The sequence below is a fragment of the Tachypleus tridentatus genome, chromosome 1 (genome assembly GCF_004210375.1).
Source record: "Tachypleus tridentatus isolate NWPU-2018 chromosome 1, ASM421037v1, whole genome shotgun sequence".
NCBI classification, from domain to species: Eukaryota; Metazoa; Arthropoda; class Merostomata; order Xiphosura; family Limulidae; genus Tachypleus; species Tachypleus tridentatus.
Window position 1 is genome coordinate 178,411,033 of NC_134825.1, and position 13,446 is coordinate 178,424,478.

The 13,446-nt window shown below is 33.5% G+C and overlaps 1 protein-coding gene across 2 annotated transcripts in view; it reads left to right on the forward strand.

Annotated features, from left to right (window-relative positions):
* The window catches only part of LOC143231279 (leucine-rich repeat-containing protein 40-like), a 57,240-nt gene that overhangs the window by 28,043 nt on the left and 15,751 nt on the right, over nt 1-13,446 (forward strand). For both annotated transcript variants that reach the window (XR_013016873.1, XM_076465837.1), the window contains exons 5-7: nt 936-1,059; nt 4,276-4,418; nt 7,308-7,480. Coding sequence is in view for 1 of the 2 variants with exons in the window: in XM_076465837.1 (XP_076321952.1) it covers nt 936-1,059; nt 4,276-4,418; nt 7,308-7,480 (440 nt within the window). In the remaining variant the exon portion in view is untranslated. The remainder of the gene's footprint in view (nt 1-935; nt 1,060-4,275; nt 4,419-7,307; nt 7,481-13,446) is intronic.

The following is a 13,446-nucleotide window of genomic DNA, read 5'->3' on the forward strand; positions in this document are numbered from 1 at the left end:
TTCCTGTTGTAGTGTGCTATGGTGTTCCTGCTGTCCCAAAGACAAAAATAACAGGGAAATTTGGAGACCCATCAGAGATGCCACCATTTTGAAGTCTTCAATAACTTCCCAACCATACTCATCATACTTCAAGGCTTATAGCAAGATCTTAATGCTGTTGTATTCCTCTTTGAGGTGCACTGAATGAGTTAGGGAAAGAGACTGATACTTATTCTCATTATGGAGCAGCACAGTTTTGAGGCTTCTGGATAAGCTATCAATGAATAGGTGCCATTTGTTTGGGTTATAGGCAATTCCAATTGCCTTGCACAGACCAGATACATTGTGACAGAAGCAGAGCCCACCTTGATGAGTGAAGAATCTTGAAAAATGTCTGTGATGCTTCCACTAACTTTTGACTTGCACAATTTCATCTAACAAATCCCACTCCTTGAACCTAGATGTCAAAAGTTTGGCATTCTACTTTGTTAGACCAAGATCTCTGATCAAGTCATTGAAGTTTCTTTGGTTGGGGTAGTATGGGTTTTTCTCACAAAAGCAAAGTTTGAAGAGAGAAATAGCTCTTTCCCATTTACTTTAGGCATAAGCAATTGGGAAATAACATTTCTGCCCAGGAACAAGAAAAAGTAATTTTGTTACAAACTAAATCCTTTAGAAACTTACTAAGAACAATTCATGTTTTTTACCAGTCATTTTTTATCATTTTGCAAACTAGTGCTACAGAAGTTTCCTGTTCTGTGAAACTATAATTACTTGCAAATTAAAGTTCTAGACTTTTTAAGAGAGATCTGATTTTTTATGTTTTGTTCTATCACCATTTATTGAAGTGTTGACAACAATGGTTAGTTCTAGTTTTCTGAATTGTTAGCTCTAGTGTTTTTCTGGCTACTTTAAATAGTTTTTATTTCTTGAATTGTTGTTTTTGTCATTCACAGGATCTTTCATATAACAAGTTGAAAAGCGTACCATACACATTAGGGTACCTTTCTCATTTGTCAAAGCTGAACTTATCAAATAACAAACTGAAATCCTTGCCTCCTGAAGTTGGCAACATGTGTGGTAAGTGTTCTGTTGACAGAATATTTATAGTTAATAAGTTTAGTTTTTGTTTCTTGGTGTTTTTTGGAAGTGAGTTTAATACAGTCAAGTTTTTATTTTACTTTTTAATAACTTCTATATAAATGAAAATAAACAACTCAGTTTACTCTCTCTATGCCCAAAATATTCTGATAGTTTTTGCATATCTGGATTTATGTTGCAACTACAATAAAGCTTTTCTCTATTTATTTCATAATATACTTATAGTCAGAAAGTGTAAATATACATTGAGTAACACTTATTTTTCTTCATTAATTCTTATTTGCAAGGCTTTTGTAGATAAAATTTTGGGGAATAATTACAAGTTTGTTTATTTAGTTTTTTTTCAAGTTTTGTTTTCCATAGTTGAGAGGGCAATTTTGTTTAAGCCATTTTTGAGATCTTGTTTTTTCATGGTTTTGTACAATGTTACTAGTTTGTTTAGATAGATGTTTTAAAGATTTGGTTTCCATGGTTTGGTACAATGTAACTAGTTTGTTTAGATAGGTGTTTTAAAGATTTGGTTTCCATGGTTTGGTACAATGTAACTAGTTTGTTTAGATAGGTGTTTTAAAGATTTGGTTTTCGTGGTTTGGTACAATGTTACTAGTTTGTTTAGATAGGTGTTTTAAAGATTTGGTTTTCGTGGTTTGGTACAATGTTACTAGTTTGTTTAGATAGGTGTTTTAAAGGTTTGGTTTCCGTGGTTTGGTACAATGTAACGAGTTTGTTTTGATCTCTCAGATGGGACGAAGTGTTTTCCTTAGGAAGCAGGAAGAGACCTTAGTTCTGGTTCCTGTATGTATGGTGAGTAAATTGCAACAGAACAAATACATGAAAATATACAGTCTGATTGTTGATGTGGTTACATTACATCTCATCTCTCTGACTTATTTTGTGCACAAGCTCAGTTGATTATGTATTTTTTTTCATCTATTCCTGAGACACATGTAATTTTTGCCTTCCTCCTTTCATACATCCATGCAGATGAAGAGTATACCATTCTTGAAAGAATGCAGTGTCCTATGCAAGTTACCTCTCTAGAAAACCCCTCACTGTTGGGTGTTATGCTCTGTGGGTTTTCCACTTGTGACAACTGTCTTTGAAGGAAGCTCATCTTGGTTTTGTGTTTTGTTCCTCCACAATATAAGTGTGGGAGTCTTGCTACTGTTTGTAGAGAGGCAAATGGACATTTTCTTTATCTGAAAAGATATTTCTGATAGATAAATATTTCTTTGCACACCTTCCAACAACTGGTGCGCATTACTCTTGACTTGTTTATGAATTATAATTTCAAGTATAATTGCTTAAGAGTATTTACTGCACTTCGAAGATGTATTTGCCTCCTATTACTGGAAAGCATTTGCTGCTTGTTAATTGTATGTTAATGCATTTTAAATTCAAAGACGTGATTCACATAGGAGGTAGTTCAATTACAAAATGCTTCAGGTTTGTTTTTGGTTTTTTTTTCAGGTGTTTCTGTACATTTGTTCTCAGTTTAGGAATCCTTTTAACAATGTTTTTGACTTTCCTGCACACCATGCTTGCACTTCTTTTGGTCAACAATCCCACCCTTGTTGTTATTCTTTCTGAGTTATCTGGATTGTTCTTTCCTCTTTCTGTGTGCCTATAATCTTCAACTTTTTCCAGAGGGCTATCTGATTCATCCTTGGTTAGGTTCTCTTCTTTTTCCAGTTCTGCTATGTTTTTTTACTTCGTTGTTGGACCATTATCTTTTCCATTGGGGAGGCTTACATTTTCATCATCTTTCTAATGCTTATTGGCCACCCTTGCTTTCAATTTTATGTTAATTGATAATGGTTAATTAACCACTCCCTTCCTTTAGGATCTCCTGCAAATTTTCCTAATATCACTCAATTTTTTCCTGGCTTTTAAGAGTAGTTTTTTTATTTCTTCAATCATCAGTTAGTCTTCTTTGGCCTGTTAAGGCAGTTTAGTGTTAAATAACTTTTCCTTTTTTTTTTCAAGTTAATCTGCACTTGCTTATTCTGGTATTATTTACATACTGTATGGCCTGATTTGTCCTAGCTGTAAAACAGTTTTTAATCCTTGCCCATTTGAGTAATATCCAGCTGATTGTTGTTCTGTTTTTTATTTTATTTTAAAAAGTACCCTTTGCTCAACCACCACTGTTGGAGGAAGAATAAGAGAAGAGATGCTTCAATAGGTTCTTCCTGAGGAATTCATCCTTTTAATTTGTATTTATTTATTTTTTTATCTTCTGAGTGTGGGATTCTTTTTTTTAGTTCTGTGGAGAGATCAGTAGCACAGTTTAACTTGTTTTTCTTTACTTGAAAATGTATTTAATATAGATATTCATTCTCCATGGAACCACCAACCTTTCCTTCCAACTTCTGATGTACTTCATGGCATGTCAAAAATGAACCTTTAGTATAATCATGTTGCTCAAGAGGATAAGTATACATGATAAATTTGTCACCTTTGTGTTTGTGAAGGATTATATTCTATTTCTTATGGGATCATAGCTTGACATAGTACACATTATTAGGAGTAGAGGTAGGAATTATATTAAGTCTTGGCACATCTGCAAAACTCTTCAGGTAGTTGTGTGTAGAAATGAGTATCCACCTGAAATACATTTTCAGGTAAGTAAAATGTTAAATTTTCATAAGCTGCAAAATTATTGATACTTAATATGCTAATTAATTTTGTTTTTGAATTTCGCACAAAGCTACTCAAGGGCTATCTGTGCTAGCCATCCCTAATTTAGCAGTGTAAGACTAGAGGGAAGGCAGCTAGTCATCACCACCACCCACTGCCAACTCTTGGGCTACTCTTTTACTAATGAATAGTGGGATTGACCGTCACATTATAACGCCCCCACAGCTGGGAGGGCGAGCATGTTTGGCGTGACGGGGATGTGAACCTGCGACCCTCAGATTACGAGTCGCACGCCTTAACATGCTGGGCTTTGCTAATTAGTAAAATTAGATATGAAATTAATGTAGTGAAAAATGTTTTAAAGTTTTACAGATACAGTTTTTGAAAGATGATTCTGTGTATAGTGGATATTTTTAGTTCTATAACAGTAGAACACTATTCTGTGTATAGTGGATATTTCGTACTTTCATTCTATTATTCATATACTATTAAATTATTTTTGATGGTTAAATGTAGAGAAGCTATTTTTTTTATGTAAAAATGTTTGATTTTTAGCCCTACGATGTCTGGATATCACTCATAATGCTCTCACTAAATTGCCTGATGAAATAGGTAATTTATTTCAGTTGGAACAACTGTTTGTGCGTCACAATCAGTTGGTGTGTCTTCCTTTCCTCAAGAGTTGTACTTCTCTAAAGGTGTGTTTTTACTCACATTTAATACGTTCATTATAGACTTGCAGTAAAACTTGATTAATATACCATTCATTCAGTATCTCTTAAATATCAAATGAAGTGGACTAGCTAACAAAATGAGAGATAAAATATGAGAAAAAGAAATGAGAATTGATTATATAATTTTTCTGAATATTTGTTTCTCATGTAAATAGAATAATTTTCTAAATTCTCTAGAGAATAATGTGTTTTTTGGCCTTATTATTACAAAAGTGTTGGGGAAAAACAAACAAATGCAATCTTTGGAAAAACAAAAATTTTCTACAGGATTTTGGGAAAAGTCATAGAAAATTAATATTTTCTCCTGTCATTAATGTGAGTCTGTTTTCCATAATTTGTTTATTTAATAATTTCATTGTATAGTATGTGATGGTGATAACCTTCCAAATGAATCCATCATGCTTTCCCTTAGTGATAATAATGTGCTGCACATGTGCAAGTGTGACTAGTAACTTTAACTATTTCAGTAGAACAAAGTTGAATGAGGCTATGGATGCCCAAACCTTACCATTGAAGCAGTTATGTAATTGCTGTTTGTTTATTTTCTCTGCATTTTTTTATATCCTACAACATTGGCTTAGATGTGTACTTGCATAAAACATGCTGGGTATATCTAATCATGCATGGCTTCTGAAGGATGAGTAGGAGGAATAGCTTTCAGATTGTCAACAAGGTTGTTGCAGTGTGAGCCATAAAAAACTCGGTATTGACAATATGGGTGAGTCCACTGTGATAAGGCATGCGAGAAAAACATGAGTCTAATATGCATAAATTTCACTTGTTAGCAACAGCCATGCTGACCACATGTCTGAATCTAGGCTGACACTAGATAGAACATCAACAGTTAGGTCTATTGTTAAATTTAATATAAAAGAGAATTGGCCAAATTTCATTAATTTAAATGCACAATACAATTTAACCCTGTTGCTTGCTCATGATACGTCTAACACGTTTTGCTAACTACTTCCATTGAGAGATAATAGTGAGAATACAACTAGTAGTGAGTTAGAAATTTGACAATTCCCTGATGCATAAAAGTATTTTCAATTTTAAAATCAAAATTTACTTTGCATGTTGAATAGTCAACATTCAAACTGAAAAAATACATGAGTAAATCATTAATTAAGAAATCTTAAAACTTAATTAAAAAATCTGATACTTTGTGTGCAGTAGCTTTGTAATGTGAATATCTGTATACATTTTAAAATGCTACAGTACAATTGCTGTATGGTTACTTTTGGGTAGAATCCACCCATCTGTAGTAAAAAGGTTAAAAACTACAAATTCAGACCAATCTTTAATCAATATTGGGTTTTGCTCTCTCCACATGGTCTATGGTGCTGTTCATTCTGCTTTCAATGTCTCTGACTGGGATGTTGAAGCAATACCTAAATCAGTGTACTATCTTTTCAAAGATTCTTCAGCCCAATAGGAAGACTGAGGAAATTACTGGATCTCATACAGTTTAGTTTTCTTCCACCTGTTGCATATGGGGAAATTGAAGTTATTTCAAATTTTCAATTGCACATCAAGTTGTTGAAGGCAAATTAAACTCTTGCACATTAACAAAAGGTCAAGGATTTAATACTATAAAACCTGCAACAAATCATACCCTTTCTATAGAAGTTATTTTATATTTCTATGTCTGAAAAAGTTTCTCTATTTTTGAAGTATCAAACTGGCTACCCTGTACTGCCTGCTGTCAACTGTGATCTTTAGTCTGTGATCAGAATGGATGTAAAACACTGCTATACAAGATAGACACTACATTTAAATTGTTGAAAAATGACTTAAGCAATACAGAAAATATTCAAATGGCTAAGTTTGTCATTATCATTTGATATGCAACAGAAAGTATAAAAGTATTGATTTCCACAAAGAAGGGAACTCCAAGAGATAAACTTGCATTGCACAGTGAGTTTTTATTTTGATCTGTTTAATTGAGAAATTGTTAGTGAAGTGTTTATTGAAATAAATGTGTACTCATAATTTTGCCTGTTTTTCTTCTCTTAAAAATTGCCTCTGTTATGGGGATTTTAACCTTAAAACTGATAGGCTTGAATACTTTCTGCTTAAGCAAATGGGCCATTCTACAGATTGAGTTTTTATACACCATGTTATCAATCTTATTTTGAATTTGAATTTTTTTTGACCAAGCAACTGTTGAAAGGTGCTTTTCTGTGGCTGAAGGATTATTGCTTCAAAGCACAAAGAATGTCTCCATTTTTCATCATTGATTATGTGCAGTCAGTTTGTAGGTATTCTGAAAATTGTTTTAAAGGAATTGCTCACTGCTGCTCAAAGGGGGAAATATAAATGTAGCCAATACCTCATTCGACAGAGGGAGACAGCTGAACTGAATGAAAAGGCACAGAAAAGGAAACTTATCCTTGAAAATATTGCAAAACTTAAGGCTAAACCCCAAAATATTTGAAAAAGATACAGCATTCATAATTAAGGTTACTGCTGATCTTGGTGACAGAGCCAGAAAATAAGACAATATGACTGATTTGGCATATGGCATACATGTATATATTTTCAGATCATCTGTATAGTTTGTGGATTATGATTTGTTTTATGTTAAATTTGGTCTGGAAAATCAGTTTTTCGAAAAGTCATGGAACTCTGAATCTTTAAGGTGAATGAATATGAGTTAACTTTGTAAGCAGTTAAAATAATTTAAAAGTTTTAATTAATAAATCTGTTCTTAAAATGGCAAATCATTGAGAATCTGAGATTAAGACTTTCCTAGGTAGCAAACTCCTTGTAAACTTTATAAAAGAAAAATAAAGTACTTATTTGTACATGTTATTTACAGTTAAATTATAATTCCCAAATGTTTGTTTATTGCAGGAATTACAAGCAGGAAACAACAGAATTACTGAAGTGTCAGAAGGACTGCTAGAAACAATAAAATGTGTAAAGATTTTGGATCTTCGAGATAACAAAATTTCTACTCTGCCTGAAAAAATAACAGTTTTGCAAGAACTTGAGCGTTTGGACCTCACAAATAACTCTCTTTCTAGGTATGTTTAATTTCTCAGGTACATTAAGTAAATTGAGCTATTATTAATGTTTATTGTGATTTCAAATTTATTTGACAGTAAAATATCAAGTATAAGTTGTCAGCACATGCATATAAGATGCTTTCAAAACCTGATTGATGGCTTTAAGGTTATATGACCACTCTTGAAGTTGGGTAATCTGAAACAACTTTCACTTCCTTGTAATTTGTGTGGGTTCCCTCAGAAGATAGTTTAAATATCAAATGTGATATTTCTGGTTGGCAAAATTTGCTTTTAAAAATTTTGACAATAAGATAAGCTGTACGTATGAGCCATTACTTCCGTCATATTCAAGTGATAATTGTATAGAGGCTTAACATGCTTCTTCTAGTGGTGATCTTGTCATTTTGAGGAATTTTAATATGGTGAGCATCAGGAACTCTGCAGAATATGACTAGCACTTTACATTTCAATGGAATTTGGTGCTCCTTCAGTGCCCATCTGACCTTGAAAGATTCTTTGGGAATGTTACTATCAGCAACAATAGTTGGAATTCCAGTCTTGGAAATGAGATTGGGGATGCAACTTGCTCTTAGTAGCATTTGGGCTGGAAATCCAGCTTTGAAAATGTGTTTGTGGATGTTACTCATACATAAATTATAGCCCTGGAAGTGGGATTGTGAGTGTTACTTCCTCTCAGTTGCATTTTGGTTGATATTCTATCCTTAGAAGTGGAGTTTGGGATGTTACTTTCAGTAGAATTAAAGTTGGATTTATAGCCTTAGAAATATGACTGAAGATGTTAATCACTCTCAGTAACATTCTGACCTGGGGGATACTACTCTCCTTAACATTTGAGGATGTTATGGGGATTTCAATCGTATTACTTGCGAGGTGATAGATTGTATCCTTGTGTATCAAGTTTGTAAGTTTTTTGTTTACATGTGAATCATGACAGTAAGCTTTGCTGTGGCACACTAGTTGTGTTTTACCTTCATGAAGTGGATTAGTATAATTATATTGGTTAGTTTTGGTGGTGATCTTCTAACATCAGTGGATTAATGAATATCTAGTGAAGAAGTCCTTTCCTAGGCCATGATTTTCTGGAACAGACTCACTGATTGGATCATTAACTAGATTTAATGCTGCCAGTCACTTAGGTCTTTTGTCATTTCCAGGTCTATGTATTATCTTGTTTTTCCCTGCAATCAAGGTTCCCCACTTGGTGCATGATCTTTGTTACTCCCACCTAACCCACTTGGGAACTTTTTTTTTTAATGTATATATCATTGTTTATAGGCAATATACTAACCACTCATTATTCAGAGTGCTAATTTTTACCCCTGTCTGCCCCAACACATAATGTGAGTCAAAGTGGGCCAATAACATATTAGGATAAGGCTTAGTAAAATTTGGAATGAACTTGTACCAATCACACATACTTAAGAAATATAATTAATTCTTTGCAGTTTCTTGACATTGGGAAGTCTGAAACAACTTTAACTTTCTCATAATTTGTGTGGGTTCCCTTAGAAGGGAGTTTAAATATTAAATGTGATGCTTCTGGTTGGCAAAATTTGCTTCTAAACATTTTGACAGTAAGATTAGTTGTACCAAGTAGAAAACCAACTCAAGGTCTTTGAAGTGCTGTTCAAATGTGAGCGAGAATACTACAATATCATCAGAATGAGTCTTGAAACATTCAGTCACTCTGGTTGAAGCCCTATCCATTAGTCTGTGGAAGGTGGCAGGTGTATTTTTAAGACCAAGTCATCACCTAAAATTGATAGTCTATCAGTTATGAAGGCAGTTTTTTTGCCAGTTCTCCATTTTAACAGGTATTTGCCAATCTACTGTAGATATAACAAAATTACATTCCAAGTATTCTAAAAAAGAAATGGGCAATTGTGATGGTTTATACTTCACAATATTTCTTTCTGTAGCTTCAGTTTATTTACACTTTTCCAAATAAACAATTTAACTGACTCCTTAGCCAGTTTGATATTATCTAACACAGCTGGGTACAAATTAGTCAAAAGCTGGTGTTCAAAAGCCACATCTGATTCAAATGCCTTCCCCAATACTTGTCACACCCTTCAAACAAGAAGCTGCAGTTTATACCCATTTAATCTCAGGTACTTGATGTAAAACGTTTAAAAATTTTTCAGAAACTCGAAGTCACTAAAATCTAACTTACTATTGAACTTCTTAACAGCCAGGGGATGGTGGGTTGACTGAAGTGATGTAAATTGATGGAATTTTACAGGCCCGTTGGGGTTGAGGGAAGTAAAACTTAGATTTTCTTACAAGTATATCATGTTAGCAGCATTTTCACCTATACTGTCAATATTGACACAGACTACTCCATGCTAATCATAACTTGAATAAAGGGAAAGATATTCTTTTAACTTACAAGTGTATTATGTTAGCAGCATTTCTATCTATACTGTCAATATTGACACAGACTACTCCATGCTAATCATAACTTGAATGAAGGGAAAGGTAGTCTTTTAACTTACAAGTATATCATTAACTTTTCCATGTGGGGTTGGTTAACTTGATAATACTTGTAAACACAATGCAATGATCAGAAATTTCATACTATAACTTTTAATATGTTTTGTGTATCCTCATGGAATTTAAGCTGTCAATGAAGAAGTGTTTTTTACACACAAATTCAGATATTTCATTTAAGTATTTGAACTAAATATTTCTCTGAATATGTGGAGTCAGAGTGTTGACAATTCTGGATGCAATGTGAGTTTCATGATGATATTAAAAATACTATTATTTATCTAAAAACTCCTAACTAAATATCACTTTTTCTGTTAAACATTTTATATTTTGTTCTTTTCTCTACACTAACTCTATAAATAACTGGTTGATTTGACAGACCTTTTTAACTATTATAAAAATTGTGAAACAAGTCTAAAATTACCTTGTTTGCTTCACAGAATGACGATTTGTTTTTGTGTATTTTTGAATTTTTTGTTAAGCTAAATGAATGCTATCTGTGCTAGCTATCTATGTGAGACCCTAAATGGTTGAAAGTTGTAACATGAAACTACCTTTGTTTATCATAAATAACTGGAAGGGCAAGCATGATTGTTGGGACAGGGATTTGACCCAACGACCTGCAGGTTTCAGGTTGAATACCCTTACCATCTGGCCATGTGAGACCCTACAATGGTTGAAAGTTGTTTATCATAAATAACTTGAAGATCACAATAGTATTTATCTTTTTCCACTTAATTATTGTTCTTTTACCTTTTAAACTTTGTCTATCTAATACTAGGTATAATATTCACAAGTTCTTCTATACATTTGCGCGTATTAAGTTTTTGCACTATAAATTTTGATACGGCATGTGTGTGTTTGTTTTGTTTGTTTTTGAAATTCACGCAAAGCTACATGAGGACTATCTGCACTAGCGTCCATAATTTAGCAGTGTATGATTAGAGAAAAGGCAGCTAGTCGTCACCACTCACTGCCAACTCTTAGGCTACTCTTTCACCAACAAATAGTGGAATTAACCATCACATTATAATGCCCCCATGGCTGAAAGGACAAGCATGTTTCGTACTACGGGGATTCAAACCCACGACCCTCAGATTACATTATTTATATGTAATCTTTAAATTCTCCTAAGCTCATTTCAAACACTTGTGTTTAGTAAGACTTTGTTTTATGTTATATCTTATACTCTATATGAGGTCTGTCAATTGAGCAACCTTATAACCATTAGGAAAGAGTAATAAATATAAATTATGCTTTTTTTATGACAGAATAACTAGATATTATAACATGAAAATGCACATTTTAGTCCAAGTAGCTTAAGTCTCATAACGCTATATATTTATTATATTGACCTGTTTGTCATACCTAGATAACATTACATAACTTTCATCGGCGCAGTGCTCGTGCATTCATGTTACATATCCAGTAATATAAAATTGACTTTTGGTCTTTCCTGTCTTGGATATGTTTAACAGACTAGTATTTTGTAATTACAGTCACATTTCAATTATTATGTAATAAAATTTTAGATAAAATTATTAAATTATTCTGTAATAAATACAGAAATGTAGTAAATAAATACAAAGAAAATAAAATCTGAGAAATGTTACTAAAAACTGCTAATAATTATTTTTAGTTAAAAATAGTCATTTAAGAACTTGGCACTATATGTAGATGTACACCTTTTGAGTTGCATATAAAAGCATGACAGTCACAGTAAACTATAACCTACTGATGTTGTGTAATCATGACAGTCACAGTAAACTATCACCTTACTGATGTTGTGTAATCATGACAGTCACAGTAAACTATCACCTTACTGATGTTGTGTAATCATGACAGTCACAGTAAACTATCACCTTACTGATGTTGTGTAATCATGACAGTCACAGTAAACTATCACCTTACTGATGTTGTGTTAATTACTGCCTTTACCCTACTGGGACAGGAATGCTAACTTCAAGAGATTTTATCTTACTTACCAACAAATGGTAACTCTTTTTTTTTTTTTTTTGGGTGAAGGAGGTCATTCTTAATATTATCCTAGACCGAGGCAAAGGCAGCACCAGAGAGAACGGCCAGGTCCCGTCCCGAAAGGCAGAAGTCAGAGTAAATATGAACATGAAATCAAACGACCCAACTCAGGGTCTGGCAATATAGTTGCCTGTGCTGGGATCTAAAAATCCAATGCCTAAGTTTTTGCCGTGGGGGGGAAAAAGGAGTGTCCCGAGAAAACCCACTTTCACAGGACAGGCACCGAAAGTTTTGCCTGTCCCAGTCCGATATCTGAAAAGAGAATACATATTATTAACATGAGTTTAATTCTTTAAATACTTTGTTGTGTAATTTGTGATTCTTGAAATATGTTGTAAGGTGAAATGTATTTTGTTGGTGCACTGGTTAATTTGTATAGTGATGCCGTTAGTTTGTTTCTGTTTTCTGCTTTTAGATAATATTTGTGTGATATTTCCATTAGTCTATTTTGTAAGTTACTGATTTGATGTATATACTTTACTGGCGTGAATGACGGTAGACTGAATGCAGATCTTAGTATTCTGTTCTGTTGAACTTGGATTTTCTGGAGTGTGTTATTTGACATATTGTATGTTACTTGACATCCATACTCTATTAGTGGACGGATGTAAGCCTTATATATTTGGATAATGGTGTTTGGTGAACATTTCGATTGTCTACTGGTTAGTCATTAGGTCCGTTTTCTAATTGATGAGTGTATATTGTTAACGTTTTCTCTGTTAGTTTTGTGTCGAAAGTGATGCCAAGGAATGTGATGTTTTTGCTCATGTTAATGGTCGTATTTCCAAGTGATAATTTTATTTTTTCTAGATTTTTTCTTTGTTTTTTTAATTTCCTGTAGAAGGTGATTGCTTGTATTTAGTTGGATTTAACACTACTCTCCACTTGTTACTCCATGTTGAGACATTGTTTAGTGATTCTTGTACGCGAGACATGGCCCATCACTGGGTTTCTGGAGGTGTTCCAGATAGCGATGTCGTCTGCATATTGTGAATTATGCGTGTATGTTAGATTTGGGAAAGGTATGTCACTGACGAAAATAATATATAAAAGTGGTGAGAGGACTGATCCTTGGGGCACTCCTGCAGTTGTATTAAATGATTTAGATATAGTTTTATTGACTTTTACTTGTGCTGTTCTATCTGTTAAGAAATTTGAAATCCATTTAACTATAGTGGGATTTATTTTCAGGTGTTTTAGTTTGTATTTGATGGCATTGTGCCATACGCTGTTGAATGCTTTTTTGACATCTAGGAATACCCCAATGATTACTTGGTTGTTGTTGAAAGCTTTATAGATTGATTCGGTGAGTCGCGTGAGGTGATCTGTTGTTTGCTTGTTTTTCCTGGAGGCATTTTGGGATTCTGGAAGGATGTTATTTGATTCACAAAAATGGAGAAGACTGTTGGAGATAACTCTCTCCATCAGTTTGCCAA